The sequence below is a fragment of the Ptychodera flava genome, chromosome 11 (assembly GCF_041260155.1).
Source record: "Ptychodera flava strain L36383 chromosome 11, AS_Pfla_20210202, whole genome shotgun sequence".
In the NCBI taxonomy this organism is placed as follows: Eukaryota; Metazoa; Hemichordata; class Enteropneusta; family Ptychoderidae; genus Ptychodera; species Ptychodera flava.
The window spans coordinates 20,809,478-20,831,777 of record NC_091938.1 but is presented as its reverse complement, the minus strand read 5'-3'; the positions used below and the strand labels follow the sequence as shown (position 1 = coordinate 20,831,777).

General features: G+C 38.7%; 2 protein-coding genes across 2 annotated transcripts in view; one reads left to right on the top strand and one right to left on the bottom strand.

Moving 5' to 3' along the window:
- Nucleotides 1–22,300, bottom strand: part of LOC139143798 (multiple epidermal growth factor-like domains protein 6) — a 435,859-nt gene that overhangs the window by 294,428 nt on the left and 119,131 nt on the right. The window lies entirely within an intron of this gene.
- LOC139143783 (cytochrome P450 2U1-like) lies at nucleotides 11,767–17,881 on the top strand. Its single transcript, XM_070714334.1, has 4 exons — nucleotides 11,767–11,893; nucleotides 15,101–15,794; nucleotides 15,932–16,228; nucleotides 16,805–17,881. The coding sequence occupies exons 2-4, from the start codon at nucleotides 15,371–15,373 to the stop codon at nucleotides 16,942–16,944; spliced, it is 861 nt and encodes a 286-aa protein (XP_070570435.1). The 5' UTR covers nucleotides 11,767–11,893; nucleotides 15,101–15,370; the 3' UTR covers nucleotides 16,945–17,881.

Sequence of the window (22,300 nt, the reverse complement as noted above, 5' to 3'; positions counted from 1 at the left end):
TTTTTAAAAAGGGCGCCCCACACGACAAGCCATGGCATACTTAACAGAGTCTTCTGCATGACCTTTGACGTATCAAATATGGAGGACGACAGCTCCCTTGCAGCTACAAGTAGACTGGGTTTCTGCGACAGTTGGGTCACATCCCATTACCCCTTCATTTCATTCGATCGTACCGGCTTCAATTGCACTAAATAGGGCTATAGTCAACTGTTGGTTACGTCAATGGTCCATCGTATCGACGAAAACGTTTAAACTTTGCCGTGAAGAAAATGGCGTCCTTGATAATAGTCAGTCGACGGCACGTACGCTAAGCCCCGCCCCTTTACCATATATAGACCATGCAAATTTACGGTGACCGTAGTACGTACCTCAAATTGAAGACTTTAACTTTTGCTCAAACTTTCAACGAATCTTTCTCTTTCAAAGTCAAGAATAAAAATCAGTCGCCCAATACAAAGTTTGGTATTACGGAAACAAATTGCAATAAATTTACCAATTTTGAAATTTAAAATGGCCGCCATCCCTATGTTAACTCTATGTGGGAAAATTAAATTTTTCGAATTTTTCACAAAATAAGTCAGTCGATACTTTAGTAGTTACTCCAGAAGAGATCCTGAAAGTAAAAGAATAAGTTTACATTGTTACATTGTTGTTCTGATATGTGAAAGGTATTCACTGTTACAAATGTATAAAGGAATGTGTCGTCGGAACTGCGCATGTGCGACTTTTTTATTTACAAACAATGTATTTTATGCATGGTATCTAGATGCATCACGTCAACATAGCTGCGACATTTAATTTTTACGATATTCATTGTTAACAAACATATCTTAACTTTCATCAATCGCCACAGTACCCAAGATACAGTGTTTACAACGGTCGTAGGGGTCCCTGTCAACCTTTGAGCACACGACGACACCTTCCCTTTAATGAATAATGGGCCACTTAACTAGATATTCGACTCCGTTCAAAGCGAAAATTGCCTTCTAGACAGTTCAGATTAAACGTTGCAAAAACACTCTTTATAATATGTTTTTCATATGGTTGAAAAAATGCTGACCTAGGCAATGTCTTCGTGACACTGCTAGCTGAGTCCATAGGGCAAACTGTAGTTTTGCCACAATCTGTAACTTTTTCCCTCTATATTTTGCAGGTTGGTCCATGCTATATAATACTATGTCATGGTATACGGGCAAACCGAGAGATGCTGACCGAAAAAGGCCAAGACTTTGCTGGCCGTCCCGACATGTTGATCAAGGCATTCGGAACCGGGGGTAAAGGTAAAAGTTGTAAACAGAGCTTCTACCTTAAAGTTTTACCATAGACTCGTTTTTACCGAGGGCCTATGGTTTTACTGACTTTCGTTAACCACGTCCACCCCTTTTATTAACCTCGGGGTTGGATTAAGCCGACATTGAATGTAACACCTGCTAATTACACCGCTTAATAACGATGGGCCAAATGCTACAGTGCTTTTAATCTCTGTAATAGGATACCCTTCATTTGCGCCATCAATGATAGTGGTATAATATAATAATCATGTATTACCCTATCAGGAGACATATTATTGCTCCGAGGAGCCGTGCATTCACAGAAATACATCGCTCTTCCTCGAGGCTGTAGGTCGAGGGGTACAGCGATATGTCTCTGATAATGTACAACCACAAGGGATAGGAAACAGGAACTGTAATCCGTATAAAGAATGGTTATAGGTGTTTTATAACATCATATGCTCATATTGTTCTATCTTATCGTTTTTCATGTGCTTTAATGTATAATGTACTACAACAATACATTGTGAGAAGACGGTTACGTGACCTGACACTTTTGAAAAAATCTTTCACTAGGGTAATAGTCTTTCAAAATTACGCTTTGGCGTCACTTTTTCCGAGGAAGTTGGGACAAATGTATCTATTTTATTGTCACGAGACATGTTCTGGCGAATTACGAGACTGATTTAGCACGTGGCATATTAATTTCACCAAGCACCTGTTCCTTTCAACCATTCTCTTTCCAATCAACAATAAAAATCAGGGATCGGAATTAGCGAAATAAATCACAAAACATTTTGCGATATTTGAAATTCAAAATGGCCGCCATTCCTGTGTTTACTCAAAAGGGAAAAATCAAATTTTGGATTTTAGAAAAACTAAGCCGGTGAAAGTTTTTCTTTCTCCAAGAGCTTTAAAATGAACCTCCACAAGCGGTAGATCAGAAAAAATTGTAAAAGTTTGAGAGTCCGACTATCTGTCCCCTAGGTGCGTTCTACCTTAATATGGTGACACGCAAGGTGAGTGTCACTGTTTTTCGCGCATGTAAAATTGTGGAGGGTTACAATATTTCCTGTGTACGCATTTCAAGGGACATTTTTTGGCGCAGCTTCATTTTGAAAAAAAAACTGGCCACCCCTCTGTAAATTCTGCCATGTCCCTTAGTTTCCTGTCCAACAGTCTTTTGCTCACATTTTTCACTGTCATGCATTTCGTACCACACCCCGATGGTTCGATAGGCATCTGGCATGATATAGCATGACCAAAATCTGCCCTTCCAACATCGCGATTTGTGCTCTGACGTGAACCGGTGAAAGGTAAAGTCGTGAAACAGACTCGATGTTTACCATGCACTTAAGTCTTGGCGGAGCCATCATGGCGTTACGGATCAGAAAGCACTGTTAACCTAAAGAAAATGAGCATACAGAGGTTACACTTTGTCGTTTTTTATTGGATCAAACCAAAGCTTCCTGTATACACGCGGGAGATTTTTACTGCCCAGTGAGCATTATGGTCAGTTCACGATGTTATCGTTTCGGTGGCATATTGATGTGATGTGTGACATTAAGTTAATCGCCAATCTTTAACCAACACTTCACGAATTTAGAGTAGACGGGGTAACAGTCACCCCGTTTTTACTGACCCCTAAAAAAGGACAGTCATGTGACCGTAAAGTGCACATCGCCGAGAAGCCGCGAACATAAAATTAGAGCGGGCATTGTTGACACATCGATAATGGTGTCGATTGCCGATTTCTCCAACAGTGGGCAAGGACGATAACTACGATGGTGCCCCCTCACGCCACTTGAGTCAATCACTGAGTACTCAGGTATTATTACATACTCCGGTCGATTGTAGGGCAGCGAGAACAGATATTACCAAAAATCGAGACAACGACATTTCATTTTCCATGGTCTTATCGACCGAAAACAACTTTACTGCTAATCAATATTGGTCATACGCGATATGCTAACCTTTGTGAGGGCTGCAAACTCTTGTTGACATATTGAAAGTGAAAAATTACAAAAAGCAAATTACGAACAATCTGTGATATTTGCGACCAAACGCTATGTCCAGTTGAACTACTCTGAAAATAACAAAAATTTCCAATTTGATTTTCAAACTCGCAGTTTTTACTTTTCCAGACATAATTATACTGATATGTCGATATAGCAAATGATGATAATAGACAAATAAGATGATCTTAAAGCCCAAATAGCTGCGAATTACTAGTAAATGATTTTTTCATGATTGTATTTTCAAACCAACGTTGGTTCGTGTAAATGCACTGACTGAAGGACTTGTATAGACGTATGGCACTGCTGCATGATTTGGACCATGCCTACATATTTGAACAAGTTAAATAATAAACCGCACCCGTAAAATGGCGTCCCCACGGAAAAGTACAAAAATGCAGTACTTCGTGCACATACACATTTTAATCATCCAAGACACAAGCATGATGCCATTTACTTGAATGCACCCACACGATGGCCGACAGTATGTTGTCATAATCTCTATTTTCTTTGTCACATGATTGGTTTTTGAAAATGGCGGGAAATCTAAAATGTTGGTAAAACGTTTGAATTTACATGTAACTCTCGACACTTATGACAGTGTTATCCACCTTCTCAGTCTTTAATGAGTCTTATTCAGAGAAAACTCTTGGAAAATTGAGGATATTTTGAGATCGGTTTGTTACACATTCGCAGCAAATAGGGCTTTAAACGACATGTACTTCTATTCTAAAAAGTAATCTCTTTAAAGGTATACAGTTACCTGTTATCTAAGGAGCGAAACATTTTGTGCAGGTCGGTGAATTCGGAATACTGCACAGGCCGACCTGCAATCTGAACGCCACATTGTTTATGAAAACTGTGGTAATTTGCATGTAATTATTTTATAGATTTAAGCATATAAACCAGGTACAGCTGCGCCTAATTTGATGAATCGTATTACGGCTGTTGATCATTCTAAAGATGTGCCAGTATCGTAAGAAATACAACGGCCACATCACCGTACACGTTGCTCGTCTCCATGAACTTGACACGTTCGATGTTTATACTCATACTTAGGCTTTACCACTTCAGCCTTAACCTTCCCTGACATCCTTTATATTGATCCTGCCTACACCTCCTTTGTCAATGACGAGTTTCTTGATCGAGCAAAACAAATTTGAAGGAAAAGTTAATTCCTCAAACTTCTTTTTCGCAAGGTATCATTATGAGGCCTTGGGGCAGGGACCTATCAGAGCAAAAGGAATTTGCCTTGAGGTGCATCAAGTGTTTTGGCTTGGAAGGAGACCCGATGGAGAAGTGAATCGCAAGGGAAGCAGATGCGCTTTCGAATAACTTGCAACGAGAAGAAGGGAAGTCCTTCAACATTACTCGCTATCTGCAGTGTGGCATCTGCAATGTAATATGTTCTGTGACGTTCAGCAAGAGATATGAACACAGCGATCCGATATTCAAATACCTGCTTGATAAGTTAGATGAACATTTTGGAGTAAATCCATTCAAGACTCTGCTGCAAATCGCCCAACTCCTGCCAAGCCAATTCGCAAGAGGCTACCTTGGTTGGACCTGGCATCCCGACGGAGAAAATAATCCAGTACATCGAGAGCTTAGTGTCTGAACACAGACAAAACTACAACCCTGGACATCTCAATGACATCATCGATGCTTTCTTCGACAAACAAGATAAATACAAGTCGGGACTGTACACAGATTCCAGGGAAACGTACGAATCCTTCACCGAAGACCAGCTGGTGTACTTGCCACTGGATTTTTTCTTGGCCGGGACCGAAACCACGGCTACCACGTTGAACTGGGCAGTCTTGAACATGCTGCGCTATCCTGATGTGCAGAAGAAAGATCAGGAAGAGCTTGACCAAAGCATATAGTAGAGGTAAGCATTTCTGACCAACGGACTGTCAAAGCATCATTCCGGTGTCATCTTTTACAATCCCAGGAAAATCTACCGACGCAGTATGATGTTAGCGCTGTCTCATCCGTAATCAATATTTTGTTGTTTTCTCGTAACAGGTTCAAACGTGGTTCCAACGCTGAGGGACAAAGCCAAGCTGACATTCACATCGGCGACGCTAATGGAGATACAGCGAATACGACCCGTAGCGCCACTGACCACGCCTCATTGCGCCGTCAGGAACTCTAAACTAAGCCGTTACTCCATCTCGAAGGGATCTACTGTAATCAACGACCTGTGGTCAGTTCACATGGATGAAAAGTTCTGGGAGCAACCGGATAAATTCGACCCGAATAGAATGCTGGATGCGAACAATGAAGTCATCAGACCGGTTTCATTTCTGCCATTCTCCATAGGTAAAATTTTAATTCCCTCAAGTCAAACGTAAACGACAGTGTATATAGCTAAGGTTAAAAATTATAATCTACATTCCCTTACGCATGCGCATGGTTTGGAATAAGTACTTATTATTATAGCGACTCTTTCACAAAATTTTCTTAACAACTGCAATTATGAAAAAAAATATGACCGAGCACTGTCTCTGATAAAGGTACAATTCACCTCGGGGACAGACATTCGGACTCTCAAACTTTTACAATTCCTTTCTGATATACCTCTTGTTGGGGTTCATTTTGAAGCTCTTAGTGAAAAAAAAAATTTTACAGGCTTAGTTTTTCGAAAATCGAAAATTTTGTTTTTTCTTCATATAGTTAACACAGGGGTGGCGGCCATTTTGGATTTCAAATCTCCGATTTTTTTTCTTTAGTACCAAACTTTGCACGGTGATCCCCGATTTTTATTCTTGATTTTGAAACTGAATAGTTGAAAGTTTCGTAGAGGAAATTTGAGCAAACGTTTATGTCTTTCCCTTCCGATGCGCACACAACTTTAAACGATTTATACTTTGCTATGCGTCTGTTTTGTAGGACCGAGAGCATGTCTGGGAGAACAGCTGGCCAAGGCCGAACTCTTCATATTCTTCACCACGTGCTGCACCGATACGAGTTTGCTGTTCCGACAGGAAAGTGTCCCCCCACTGATGAGCCCCATTTTGGTATATCGCTGACTCCGAAGCCTTACAAAGTCTCGATCAAACCAAGACACTAATTATCAAAGCATCCCCTACATTAAAAATCAGCTGCATGATAGTAAATCGAAATTTGCAGAGACTGGTTGCACTGAAAAAATAACCGCAGACTGGCGTCTTTCGTGTGGACCCTTTCAGATACAACATAATTGTTAAGGCCAAGGTAGTTGTTCTTTTAGTCCTTATTAGGATGACTTTTAGTTTCTGACAAAGGTTACCTCAGGTTGATTTACTCAACAAGAGATGTCTACCTACTTAAGGTAGAACGCGCCTCGGGGACAGATATTCGGACTCTCAAACTTTTACAATTCTTTTCTGATATACCTCTTGTTGGGGTTCATTTTGAAGCTCTTAGTAAAAAAAAAAATTTACCGGCTTAGTTTTTCGAAAATCGAAAATTTTATTTTTTCTTCATATAGTTAACACAGGGATGGCGGCCATTTTGAATTTTAAATATCGGGAAATCTTGGGTTATTTGTTTCTCTATTACCAAAATTTGCAGGGTGACCCTGATTTTTATTCTTGATTTAGTAAGAGAATGGGTGAAAATGTTATTCAGGAAAGTTTGAGCAAAAGTTAAAGTCTTTAACTTTCGAGGCACATACTACCTTAAATTCGAAAGTGCAGAAAAAACACTGCATCAGTAAATTTAAATTTAAACTTTTGCATTGTGCGTTGTACCCCTCTAAAAGAATGCACATCGCTGCCAATGTCACAAGAAGTATGGTAAACCATTTTGTGAGTAGGCTATACCAGTAGAGAGAAAAATAATGGATATTGCGCCTGATAGCATTGCATATGATTAAAACATTACTTTTTGAAAAAAAATTCGTAGAATCAGGCAGCAACACAATATTTTGATCAAATATTGGATCTCTTGCTAAATTGTACATGTCTTATTTTAAATTAGTGATATGTGAAGTAACCCTGGCTGACGTCCTCAACTTAATTTTTACACGTCATTCATTCAAGAGGTATCATACACCCAGAAAATGATGTTTTAGACGAGATGTTTTTCAGAATGTTGCACAAAATGATACAGCTACTTAAATGACTTTGATTTTGATGGACTATATCAGCTGCCACCTAAACTCACAAATGTTTTTTTATATAGACGCTAGCTTTTTCAAGGGTCTATTCTTGTTTACACGCACAATTTAAGTCTCCAAAATTTAAAAAAAACAACAATATAGCAGTTTAAGTGAATTTCAAACATTTATCCATTGAAAATACATTATGCAAAATTATTCATGATTTTGTATATGCGATAGTGATATTTAATTAAGATGGCTCTCTATGGCCAATATTTTATATGTTACGGCATAATGTAGCGACTAAAATTCTTTTGTATTGGATAGACTGCATTAACTGCCACTGAAACGCACCATCGGATTCTTTATCACATAGACGCTAGCTTTTCTTGGGTCTATGTTTTCTTTAAACGCACAAGTTTTGTCTAAAACATTGAGATACAATCATGTATACTTTGAACAAACATCATGGTTTACAAAGGGGTCGAAAGTTAAAGCTACCATCCTTGATAAGTCCATCAGCCTTTAATTGAAAATCTAAATTTAACCTCCTCATGTGTTCATTATTAGGCTTCAAAATATGTTAGTAGCTAAAGAAAGATTGTTTTCTAAGATTGCATTCGCGACATCGTGTGCGATATATATAAAATTGATTTTGCATACTTGGCACTTTCAAACCTTATTAGTGCCACATGTACTAGAATTCTCCAGTTGGACCTGATGATGCCCTGTCAGCAGGGCGAAAGCTAGTCACCGTGAAAGCCTTTTTGTTGTGTCTTGTTGAGACCATCCTCGCTTCCGATTATATATATATTTAATATACATACATATATATATATAATTAACGGTAGCATACATGAACTTAATTTATCTAGGCTTTTTATGAAAGAATATGTTTTAAACATTGTTCGCGTTTACATGACCCTTTTCGATACTGTGGATGAGCGACCTACATCCATTGTTAGTCAAACACCCACGTTAAAGTGGTACTTCTGTTGACCAGAGCAGGTACTCGCACAGCTGGTATAAAAAGCGCCATCCCTTTGTGGCAGCCATTCAATACAAGCTTCCCTCTTGTGTGCACAGGACATCTCCCAGAGATGCTGCAATTTTACCTGATACATCCAAACGACATCTTATCATACGTAAACAATGTGAGCGTCACCAGTGCAGTTCTGGCAGTGATTCTGTTCATATTACTCCGCGCGATCATATTTACATCGCGACCACCTGGCTTTCCACCGGGACCAGATGGCTTGCCAGTGATTGGATGCCTGCTTGACATTGTCCTGAGTAGCCCTCTTGCCGCTTTCCAGCGATACGCTCAAAAGTATGGAGATGTATTTAGCATAAAGGTGAGAAAAATCATCCGGGTCTTTCACTTAAAGTTTGAGAAACTAACCATTGATATGACGCTGTTCTTGCAAATGTATATCATGACAGTTGCTATGCCACTACACAAAATTCGACCTTTCAGTTTTTGTTTTCGTAATTAAACAGAGCCGATGGACCTCACCAGAGTGATTGAAATTGTTTACAGATTAATAAAATAAATCATTTGAGTCATGACACTTGTGAGGGCAACTAAAGAAGTTCAGTGCGAACTTTATATGAACCCTGACTCGGGTGAATACAACAATTTTATAATTTACGAACCTTAAGATGGCACTAGTGAAAGATGGTTGAGACACAAGTGTGAAATCACAGTAATTCCGAATTGAATTATTTGTCTATTGTTATATCGAAAACCAAGGGCGAGAAATTTTGAAAACCTGAAACAGAATTCGTACAATTGTATCAAACAGAATGTCAACCTATAGTCTAATTTATAAAAAGAAATCGGGTTAAGTACGGTACTCCGGGTCCCATTTTCTAAGTAGTTTATCTCTCTCGTTGGACGACAACCAAGCGCCAGTTTCGAAGTGATTTTTTTTTGCATAGAATTGTGGGAGCTCTCTAGACTCTCTGTATGTTGTCCCTCTACATCTCTTTACACCCCAGTGAAAAGGTGACAGGTTTGACTCGGTAATATTTGTGGCCGACGGTTTCTTCAGGAACCGGTGAGGTAAAAGACATACTTGCCTTGGGAGCGCCCCCAACCAACTTGTCCCTTATTCTATTCAACATAAGATATCTTGCTTGAAATATCCTCCATCAGCATGATAGCGTCGATGTCTAAGGTGTCCCGATGGGTACAGGCAAATACCACAGGGGATAGTGAGCAATACATTCATTTATTAATTATGATAAATAACTACTAAATTAAATTTTTTATGCTTCAACAGTGTCAGCGTGTGCCGATTATGACTGCCTTCTAACATAAACCAAGGGTCTAAGTTAGAATATCCCTGTGTAGTATTTAAAAGAAAACAGTCTATTTCTATCAATTGTCCACTCTAATTCCCTCCATTAATTATTACCACTTGTCACCAACGCGGAGGATTATCGCCCTGACTGAGCGACTCGTTGACAGATCGTATGAGTATTGACGAGTATTTTAGCCAGGGCAATAATTTTCCACATTAAAAATTGGTGATTGGCAGAAACGCCACAGGGTTGAGCTATACAATGATTCATTAAATAACTATCATGTATTGGACATTTTACATAAAATTGTACAGTGCCAGTATCTTTCTAATATAGCTATGCCCACTATCTGTGTCTCATTTCACAGAAAACAGTCCATATCTGTTAAAGTTATTCGGTCACCTGTTTTTATATAGCCAATCACAGATTTTACGCGGGTGGCCGCTTTTTAAAAAGGGCGCCCCACACGACAAGCCATGGCATACTTAACAGAGTCGTCTGCATGACCTTTGACATATCAAATATGGAGGACGACAGCTCCCTTGCAGCTACAAGTAGACTGGGTTTCTGCGACAGTTGGGTCACACCCCGTTACCCCTTCATTTACTTCGATCGTACCGGCTTCAATTGCACTAAATAGGGCTATAGCCAACTGTTGGTTACGTCCATGGTCCATCGTATCGACGAAAACATTTAAACTTTGCGGTGAAGAAAATGGCGTCCTTGATAATAGTCAGTCGACGGCACGTACGCTAAGCCCCACCCCTTTACCATATATAGACTATGCAAATTTACGGTGACCGTAGTACGTACCTCAAATTGAAAGACTTAAGGTGAGAGTACTACGAATTACGTCAAAATTAAGTTGTGGTGTCATTTTCTTGAAACTTTGCACAAATATTCTTGGAAGTTGTGCAAGTGCAAAATGAAATAAAAAATGGGGGTCACCACGCTCGTTTCCATGGAAACGGACGTTAAAATGGCGTAGTTAGAAATAAATAAAATGATATAATTCATTTAAACTAAAGAAAGTAATTATAAACGCTTGGCAAATGAGTTATATTTTAATAAATACCAAGACTCAAGATCTATATCTATCGAATGTATAGTTTTCATGATGTTTGTGAAGGATTTTTAACATAAGTATCGATTACAAAATGACGATATCGAAATTATATCACTACATAATTTTCGAACTTTCTTCCTGTCGCTTTGAATGGTGTCATTTTGACCAAACTTGGAGAATAAACTCCTGACATAATACCATTTTGTTTACACTTTTAATAAAAGGGTGTCACCACGCTACTTTTTACAATATCTCTAGGGGAATGGGTAATTTGCGCCATATAAATGGGAGAGAAATGTGAATTTTTCGCTCATATGGAATAAAAACCAGCTTCCTAGGGGATCAAAATATGACAAGGTTATAGGTTAAATTAAATTAAATTAAAGGTTAAATTAAATTTTTCAAAATTTTTCACAAAATAAGTCAGTCGAAACTTTAGTAGTTACTCCAGAAGAGATCCTGAAAGTAAAAGAATAAGTTTACATTGTTACATTGTTGTTCTGATATGTGAAAGGTATTCACTGTTACAAATGTATAAAGGAATGTGTCGTCGGAACTGCGACTTTCTTATTTACAAACAATGTATTTTATGCATGGTATCTAGATGCATCACGTCAACATAGCTGCGACATTTAATTTTTACGATATTCATCGTTAACAAACATATTTTAACTTTCATCAATCGCCACAGTACCCAAGATACAGTGTTTACATCGGTCGTAGGGGTCCCTGTCAACCTTTGAGCACACGACGACACCTTCCCTTTAATGAATAATGGGCCACTTAACTAGATATTCGACTCCGTTCAGAGCGAAAATTGCCTTCTAGACAGTTCAGATTAAACGTTCAAAAACACTCTATATAATATGTTTTTCATATGGGTGAAAAAATGCTGACCTAGGCACATATGGGTGAAAAAATGCTGACCTAGGCAATGTCTTCGTGACACTGCTAGCTGAGTCCATAGGGCAAACTGTAGTTTTGCCACAATCTGTAACTTTTTCCCTCTATATTTTGCAGGTTGGTCCATGCTATATAATACTATGTCATGGTATACGGGCAAACCGAGAGATGCTGACCGAAAAAGGCCAAGACTTTGCTGGCCGTCCCGACATGTTGATCAAGGCATTCGGAACCGGGGGTAAAGGTAAAAGTTGTAAACAGAGCTTCTACCTTAAAGTTTTACCATAGACTCGTTTTTACCGAGGGCCTATGGTTTTACTGACTTTCGTTAAATACGTCCACCCCTTTTATTAACCTCGGGGTTGGATTAAGCCGACATTGAATGTAACACCTGCTAATTACACCGCTTAATAACGATGGGCCAAATGCTACAGTGCTTTTAATCTCTGTAATAGGATACCCTTCATTTGCGACATCAATTATAGTGGTATAATATAATAATCATGTATTACCCTATCAGGAGGCATATTATTGCTCCGAGGAGCCGTGCATTCACAGACATACATCGCTCTTCCTCGAGGCTGTAGGTCGAGGGGTACAGCGATATGTCTCTGATAATGTACAACCACAAGGGATAGGAAACAGGAACTGTAATCCGTATAAAGAATGGTTATAGGTGTTTTATAACACCATATGCTCATATTGTTCTATCTTATCGTTTTTCATGTGCTTTGATGTATAATGCACTACAACAATACATTGTGAGAAGACGGTTACGTGACCTGACACTTTTGAAAAAATCTTTCACTGGGGTAATAGTCTTTCAAAATTACCCTTTGGCGTCACTTTTTCCGAGGAAGTTGGGACAAAATGTATCTATTTTATTGTCACGAGACATGTTCTGGCGAATTACGAGACTGATTTAGCACGTGGCATATTAATATCACCAAGCACCAGTTCCTTTCAACCATTCTCTTTCTAAACCAACAATAAAAATCAGGGATCACCGTGCAAAATTCGGAACTAGCGAAATAAATCACAAAACATTTTGCGATATTTGAAATTCAAAATGGCCGCCATTCCTGTGTTTACTCAAAAGGGAAAAATCAAATTTTGGATTTTAGAAAAACTAAGCCGGTGAAAGTTTTTCTTTCTCCAAGAGCTTTAAAATGAACCTCCACAAGCGGTAGATCAGAAAAAATTGTAAAAGTTTGAGAGTCCGACTATCTGTCCCCTAGGTGCGTTCTACCTTAATATGGTGACACGCAAGGTGAGTGTCACTGTTTTTCGCGCATGTAAAATTGTGGAGGGTTACAATATTTCCTGTGTACGCATTTCAAGGGACATTTTTTGGCGCAGCTTCATTTTGAAAAAAAAACTGGCCACCCCTCTGTAAATTCTGCCATGTCCCTTAGTTTCCTGTCCAACAGTCTTTTGCTCACATTTTTCACTGTCATGCATTTCGTACCACACCCCGATGGTTCGATAGCATCTGACATGATATAGCATGACCAAAATCTGCCCTTCCAACATCGCGATTTGTGCTCTGACCTGAACCGGTCAAGGTAAAGTCGTGAAAAAGACTCGATGTTTACCATGCACTTAAGTCTTGGCGGAGCCATCGTGGCGTTACCGATCAGAAAGCACTGTTAACCTAAAGAAAATGAGCATACAGAGGTTACACTTTGTCGTTTTTTATTGGATCAAACCAAAGCTTCCTATATACACGCGGGAGATTTTTACTGCCCAGTGAGCATGATGGTCATTCACGATGTTATCGTTTCGGTGGCATATTGATGTGATGTGTGACATTAAGTTAATCGCCAATCTTTAACCAACACTTCACGAATTTAGAGTAGACGGGGCAACAGTCACCCCGTTTTTACTGACCCCTAAAAAAGGACAGTCATGTGACCGTAAAGTGCACATCGCCGAGAAGCCGCGAACATAAAATTAGAGCGGGCATTGTTGACACATCGATAATGGTGTCGATTGCCGATTTCTCCAACAGTGGGCAAGGACGATAACTACGATGGCGCCCCCTCACGCCACTTGAGTCAATCAGTACTCAGGTATTATTACATACTCCGGTCGATTGTAGGGCAGCGAGAACAAATATTACCAAAATCGAGACAACGACATTTCATTTTCCATTGTCTTATCGACCGAAAACAACTTTACTGCTAATCAGTATTGGTCATACGCGATATGCTAACCTTTGTGAGGGCTGCAAACTCTTGTTGACATATTGAAAGTGAAAAATTACAAAAAGCAAATTACGAACAATCTGTGATATTTGCGACCAAACGCTATGTCCAGTTGAACTACTCTGAAAATAACAAAAATTTCAAATTGATTTTCAAACTCGCAGTTTTTACTTTTCCAGACATAATTATACTGATATGTCGATATAGCAAATGATGATAATAGACAAATAAGATGATCTTAAAGCCCAAATAGCTGCGAATTACTAGTAAATGATTTTTTCATGATTGTATTTTCAAACCAACGTTGGTTCGTGTAAATGCACTGACTGAAGGACTTGTATAGACGTATGGCACTGCTGCATGATTTGGACCATGCCTACATATTTGAACAAGTTAAATAATAAACCGCACCCGTAAAATGGCGTCCCCACGGAAAAGTACAAAAAATGCAGTACTTCGTGCACATACACATTGTAATCATCCAAGACACAAGCATGATGCCATTTACTTGAATGCACCCACACGATGGCCGACAGTATGTTGTCATAATCTCTATTTCACATGATTGGTTTTTGAAAATGGCGGGAAATCTAAAATGTTGGTAAAACGTTTGAATTTACATGTAACTCTCGACACTTATGACAGTGTTATCCACCTTCTCAGTCTTTAATGAGTCTTATTCAGAGAAAACTCTTGGAAAATTGAGGATATTTTGAGATCGGTTTGTTACACATTCGCAGCAAATAGGGCTTTAAACGACATGTACTTCTATTCTAAAAAGTAATCTCTTTAAAGGTATACAGTTACCTGTTATCTAAGGAGCGAAACATTTTGTGCAGGTCGGTGAATTCGGAATACTGCACAGGCCGACCTGCAATCTGAACGCCACATTGCTTATGAAAACTGTGGTAATTTGCATGTAATTATTTTATAGATTTAAGCATATAAACCAGGTACAGCTGCGCCTAATTTGATGAATCGTATTACGGCTGTTGATCATTCTAAAGATGTGCCAGTATCGTAAGAAATACAACGGCCACATCACCGTACACGTTGCTCGTCTCCATGAACTTGACACGTTCGATGTTTATACTCATACTTAGGCTTTACCACTTCAGCCTTAACCTTCCCTGACATCTTTTTATATTGATCCTGCCTACACCTCCTTTGTCAATGACGAGTTTCTTGATCGAGCAAAACAAATTTGAAGGAAACGTTAATTCCTCAAACTTCTTTTTCGCAAGGTATCATTATGAGGCCTTGGGGCAGGGACCTATCAGAGCAAAAGGAATTTGCCTTGAGGTGCATCAAGTGTTTTTGGCTTGGAAGGAGACCCGATGGAGAAGTGAATCGCCAGGGAAGCAGATGCGCTTTCGAATAACTTGCAACGAGAAGAAGGGAAGTCCTTCAACATTACTCGCTATCTGCAGTGTGGCATCTGCAATGTAATATGTTCTGTGACGTTCAGCAAGAGATATGAACACAGCGATCCGATATTCAAATACCTGCTTGATATGTTAGATGAACATTTTGGAGTAAATCCATTCAAGACTCTGCTGCAAATCGCCCAACTCCTGCCGGAGCCAATTCGCAAGAGGCTACCTTGGTTGGACCTGGCATCCCCGACGGAGAAAATCATCCAGTACATCGAGAGCTTAGTGTCTGAACACAGACAAAACTACAACCCTGGACATCTCAATGACATCATCGATGCTTTCTTCGACAAACAAGATAAATACAAGTCGGGACTGTACACAGATTCCAGGGAAACGTACGAATCCTTCACCGAAGACCAGCTGGTGTACTTGCCACTGGATTTTTTCTTGGCCGGGACCGAAACCACGGCTACCACGTTGAACTGGGCAGTCTTGAACATGCTGCGCTATCCTGATGTGCAGAAGAAAGATCAGGAAGAGCTTGACCAAGCATATAGTAGAGGTAAGTATTTCCGACCAACGGACTGTCAAAGCATCATTCCGGTTTCATCTTTTACAATCCCAGGAAAATCTACCGACGCAGTATGATGTTAGCGCTGTCTCATCCGTAATCAATATTTTGTTGTTTTCTCGTAACAGGTTCAAACGTGGTTCCAACGCTGAGGGACAAAGCCAAGCTGACATTCACATCGGCGACGCTAATGGAGATACAGCGAATACGACCCGTAGCGCCACTGACCACGCCTCACTGCGCCGTCAGGAACTCTAAACTAAGCGGTTACTCCATCTGGAAGGGATCTACTGTAATCAACGACCTGTGGTCAGTTCACATGGATGAAAAGTTCTGGGAGCAACCGGATAAATTCGACCCGAATAGAATGCTGGATGCGAACAATGAAGTCATCAGACCGGTTTCATTTCTGCCATTCTCCATAGGTAAAATTTTAATTCCCTCAAGTCAAACGTAAACGACAGTGTATATAGCTAAGGTTAAAAATTATAATCTACATTCCCTTACGCATGCGCATGGTTTGGAATAAGTACTTATTATTATAGCGACTCTTTCACAAAATTTTCTTAACAACTGCAATTATGAAAAAAAATATGACCGAGCACTGTCTCTGATAAAGGTACAATTCGCCTCGGGGACAGACATTCGGACTCTCAAACTTTTCCAATTCCTTTCTGATATACCTCTTGTTGGGGTTCACTTTGAAGCTCTTAGTGAAAAAAAAATTTTCACCGGCTTAGTTTTTCGAAAATCGAAAATCGAAAATTTTATTTTTTCTTCATATAGTTAACACAGGGGTGGCGGCCATTTTGGATTTCAAATCTCGATATTTTTTCTTTAGTACCAAACTTTACACGGTGATCCCCGATTTTTATTCTTGATTTTGAAACTGAATAGTTGAAAGTTTCGTAGAGGAAATTTGAGCAAACGTTTATGTCTTTCCCTTCCGATGCGCACACAACTTTAAACGATTTATACTTTGCTATGCGTCTGTTTTGTAGGACCGAGAGCATGTCTGGGAGAACAGCTGGCCAAGGCCGAACTCTTCATATTCTTCACCACGTGCTGCACCGATACGAGTTTGCTGTTCCGACAGGAGAGTGTCCCCCCACTGATGAGCCCCATTTTGGTATATCGCTGACTCCGAAGCCTTACAAAGTCTCGATCAAACCAAGACACTAATTATCAAAGCATCCCCTACATTAAAAATCAGCTGCATGATAGTAAATCGAAATTTGCAGAGACTGGTTGCACTGAAAAAATAACCGCAGACTGGCAGTTGTTCTTGTGGACCCTTTCAGATACAACATAATTGTTAAGGCCAAGGCAGTTGTTCTTTTAGTCCTTATTAGGATGACTTTTAGTTTCTGACAAAGGGTACCTCAGGTTGATTTACTCAACAAGAGATGTCTACCTACTTAAGGTACAACACGCCTCGGGGACAGACATTCGGACTCTCAAACTTTTACAATTCCTTTCTGATATACCTCTTGTTTGGGTTCATTTTGAAGCTCTTAGTGAAAAAAAAAATTTACCGGCTTAGTTTTTCGAAAATCGAAAATTTTATTTTTTCTTCATATAGTTAACACAGGGATGGCGGCCATTTTGAATTTTAAATATCGGGAAATCTTGGGTTATTTGTTTCTCTATTACCAAAATTTGCAGGGTGACCCTGATTTTTATTCTTGATTTAGTAAGAGAATGGATGAAAATGTTTATTCAGGAAAGTTTGAGCAAGTCTTTAACTTTCGAGGCACATACTACCTTAAATTCGAAAGTGCAGAAAAAACACTGCATCAGTAAATTTAAATTTAAACTTTTGCATTGTGCGTTGTACCCCTCTAAAAGAATGCACATCGCTGCCAATGTCACAAGAAGTATGGTAAACCATTTTGTGAGTAGGCTATACCAGTAGAGAGAAAAATAATGGATATTGCGCCTGATAGCATTGCATATGATTAAAACATTACTTTTTGAAAAAAAATTCGTAGAATCAGGCAGCAACACAATATTTTGATCAAATATTGGATCTCTTGCTAAATTGTACATGTCTTATTTTAAATTAGTGATATGTAAAGTAACCCTGGCTGACGTCCTCAACTTAATTTTTACACGTCATTCATTCAAGAGGTATCATACACCCAGAAAATGATGTTTTAGACGAGATGTTTTTCAGAATGTTGCACAAAATGATACAGCTACTTAAATGACTTTGATTTTGATGGACTATATCAGCTGCCACCAAAACTCACAAATGTTTTTTTTATATAGACGCTAGCTTTTTCAAGGGTCTATTCTTGTTTACACGCACAATTTTAAGTCTCCAAAATTTAAAAAAACCCAACAATATAGCAGTTTAAGTGACTTTCAAACATTTATCAATTGAAAATACATTATGCAAAATTATTCATGATTTTGTATATGCGATAGTGATATTTAATCAAGATGGCTCTCTTTGGCCAATATTTTATATGTTACGGCATGATGTAGCGACTAAAATTCTTTTGTATTGGATAGACTGCATTAACTGCCACTGAAACGCACCATCGGATTCTTTATCACATAGACGCTAGCTTTTCTTGGGTCTATGTTTTCTTTAAACGCACAAGTTTTGTCTAAAACATTGAGATACAATCATGTATACTTTGAACAAACATCATGGTTTACAAAGGGGTCGAAAGTTAAAGCTACCATCCTTGATAAGTCCATCAGCCTTTAATTGAAAATCTAAATTTAACCTCCTCATGTGTTCATTATTAGGCTTCAAAATATGTTAGTAGCTAAAGAAAGATTGTTTTCTAAGATTGCATTCGCGACATCCAAAAACCAATCTTCGTCGTGTGCGATATATATAAAATTGATTTTGCATACTTGGCACTTTCAAACCTTATTAGTGCCACATGTACTAGAATTCTCCAGTTGGACCTGATGATGCCCTGTCAGCAGGGCGAAAGCTAGTCACCGTGAAAGCCTTTTTGTTGTGTCTTGTTGAGACCATCCTCGCTTCCGATTATATATATATTTAATATATATATATATATATATATATATATATATATATATATATATATATATATATATATATATATATATATATATATAATTAACGGTAGCATACATGAACTTAATTTATCTAGGCTTTTTATGAAAGAATATGTTTTAAACATTGTTCGCGTTTACATGACCCTTTTCGATACTGTGGATGAGCGACCTACATCCATTGTTAGTCAAACACCCACGTTAAAGTGGTACTTCTGTTGACCAGAGCAGGTACTCGCACAGCTGGTATAAAAAGCGCCATCCCTTTGTGGCAGCCATTCAATACAAGCTTCCCTCTTGTGTGCACAGGACATCTCCCAGAGATGCTGCAATTTTACCTGATACATCCAAACGACATCTTATCATACGTAAACAATGTGAGCGTCACCAGTGCAGTTCTGGCAGTGATTCTGTTCATATTACTCCGCGCGATCATATTTACATCGCGACCACCTGGCTTTCCACCGGGACCAGATGGCTTGCCAGTGATTGGATGCCTGCTTGACATTGTCCTGAGTAGCCCTCTTGCCGCTTTCCAGCGATACGCTCAAAAGTATGGAGATGTATTTAGCATAATGGTGGAAAAATCATCCGGGTCTTTTACTTAAAGTTTGAGAAACTAACCATTGATATGACGCTGTTCTTGCAAATGTAGATCATGACAGTTGCTATGCCACGACACAAAATTCGACCTTTCAGTTTTTGTTTTCGTAATTAAACAGAGCCGATGGACCTCACCAGAGTGATTGAAATTGTTTACAGATTAATAAAATAAATCATTTGAGTCATGACACTTGTGAGGGCAACTAGAGAAGTTCAGTGCGAACTTTATATGAACCCTGACTCGGTTGAATACAACAATTTTATAATTTACGAACCTTAAGATGGCACTAGTGAAAGATGGTTGAGACACAAGTGTGAAATCACAGTAATTCCGAATTGAATTATTTGTCTATTGTTATATCGAAAACCGAGGGCGAGAAATTTTGAAAACCCGAACAGAATTCGTACAATTGTATCAAACAGAATGTCAACCTATAGTCTAATTTATAAAAAGAAATCGGGTTAAGTACGGTACTCCGGGTCCCATTTTCCAAGTAGTTTATCTCTTTCGTTGGACGACAACCAAGCGCCAGTTTCGAAGTGATTTTTTTGCATAGAATTGTGGGAGCTCTCTAGACTCTTTGTATTGTCCCTCTACATCTCTTTACACCCCAGTGAAAAGCTGACAGGTTTGAATCGGTAATATTTGTGGCCGACGGTTTCTTCAGGTACCGGTGAGGTAAAAAACATACTTGCCTTGGGAGCGTTCCCAACCAACTTGTCCCTTATTATATTCAACGTAAGATATCTTGCTTGAAATATACTCCATCAACATGATAGCATTGATATCTCAGGTGTCCCTATAGTACAGGTTTCGATGTGCGAATCTACGAATACCACAGGGGATCGTGAGCAGTACATTCATTTATTAAGTATTATAAATAACTACTATATTACACATTTTTATGCTTCAACAGTGTCAGGTGTGCCGATTATGGCTGCCTTCTTACATACACCAAAGGTCTATGTTAGAATATCCCTGTATAGTATTTAAAATAAAACAGTCTATTTCTGTTGACCGTCCACTCTAATTCCCTCCATTAGTTGTAACCATTGGTCGCCAACGCGGAGGACTATCGCCCTGACTGAGCGACTGGTTAACATATCATGGGGATGAGTACTGAGACGCGTATTTTAGCCAGGGCGACAATTTCCACATTGGTGATCAGAAGAAAAACGCCACAGGGTTGAGCTATACAATGATTTGTTAAATAACTATCATGTATTGGACATTTTATATAAAATTGTACAGAGTCAGTATGTTTCTAATATAGCTATGCCCACTATCTGTGTCCCATTCCAAAGAAAACAGTCCGTATCTGTTAAAGTAGCACGTGCCTCAAATCGAGAGGCTTAAACTTTTGCTCAAACTTTCCTCAACGAATCTTTCTCTTTCAAAATCAAGAATAAAAATCAGTCGCCCGCATACAAAGTTTGGTATTATGGAAACAAATTGCACTAAAATTTGCCATTTGAAATTTAAAATGGCCGCCATCCCTATGTTTACTCTAATTTGGAAAATCAATTTTTTCACAAAAATAAGTCTGTCAAAACTTAAGTAGTTACTCCACAAGAGATCCCGTAAGAATTAGAACAAAACAGCTTTATGCATGTTTGAGAATCCGAATATCTGTCCCCGAGGCGCATTCTACCCTAAAGGGACAGGTTGTTTCTGTTTTATCTAAAAGCAAATAGACCAATCTGATCAAAATTTCAATGGAAAGCAAAGGGCTGACAACATGTTTCTGCGCAATGTTGACAAATACTAAGTCATTAGTTTCATCTACCACCCGCCAATGTGGCGGATTATCGCCTTGACTAAACAATTTCTAACTGCCCGTAGTCACGGTGATAGTTCTACGGTCGTCATTTCGCATTCTCCCAGTGGTAGGTTTACTTAAATGTCTGTTCAAACTCCTTTAGCTGCAACTTTTGATACATTTTTATCGTTCTTGAATATTCCGTTGCTTGTTCTATCCAATCTACAAATTCAGCAAAATTCAAAATGACCTGTATGTATGTATGTATGTATGTATGTATGTATGTATGTATGTATGTATGTATGTATGTATGTATGTATGTATGTATGTATGTATGTATGTATGTATGTATGTATGTATGTATGTATGTATGTATGTATGTATGCATGTATGTATGTATGTATGTATGTATGTATGCATCATGCATGCATGCATGCATGCATGCATGCATGTATGTATGTATGTATGTATGTATGTATGTATGTATGTATGTATGTATGTATGTATGTATGTATGTATGTATCTATCTATCTATCTATCTATCTATCTATCTATCTATCTATCTATCTATGTCCTATGCTATTGTTCGTATTTTAATTTTAGTCTGGACTCCAGTCCATTTGACACCAATAAGATTGCATATTGTAAACAATCCGTCGCAAGGACTAATACTATGTATTTGGCATAATCTACAAGGTAGGAGAAAGAGGGAGAGAGTTATAATTGTTTTATGTCACTAAAAATATTTAAAATTACGAAAACTTTCAACTATTGTTCCTTCATTTTTGGAATAATGTACTAAATATATTTGAAAGTATAAGAATAAGTTTACATCGATATATTGTTGTTCAGATATGTGAAAGGTACTCACAGTTACAAACGTTAAAGGGAGGTGTCGTCGGAACTGCGCATGTGCGACTTTCTTGTTTACAAACAATGTATTTTATGCATAGTATCTAGATTCATCATGTCAACATAGCTGCGACATTTAATTTTTTCGATATTCATTGTAAACAAACATGTTTTAAATTTCATCAATCGCCAACATACCCTGGATACTGTGTTTACATCGGTCGTAGGGGGCCCTGCCAACCA

Bases quoted from the DNA above. Each gene is read 5' to 3' on its own strand.
- LOC139143783 (XM_070714334.1), top strand. From the start codon at position 15,371: ATGTTAGATGAACATTTTGGAGTAAATCCATTCAAGACTCTGCTGCAA. The intron at 15,795-15,931 runs GTAAGTATTTCC...TTCTCGTAACAG, and splicing joins TGACCAAGCATATAGTAGAG to GTTCAAACGTGGTTCCAACG. The intron at 16,229-16,804 runs GTAAAATTTTAA...TCTGTTTTGTAG, and splicing joins ATTTCTGCCATTCTCCATAG to GACCGAGAGCATGTCTGGGA.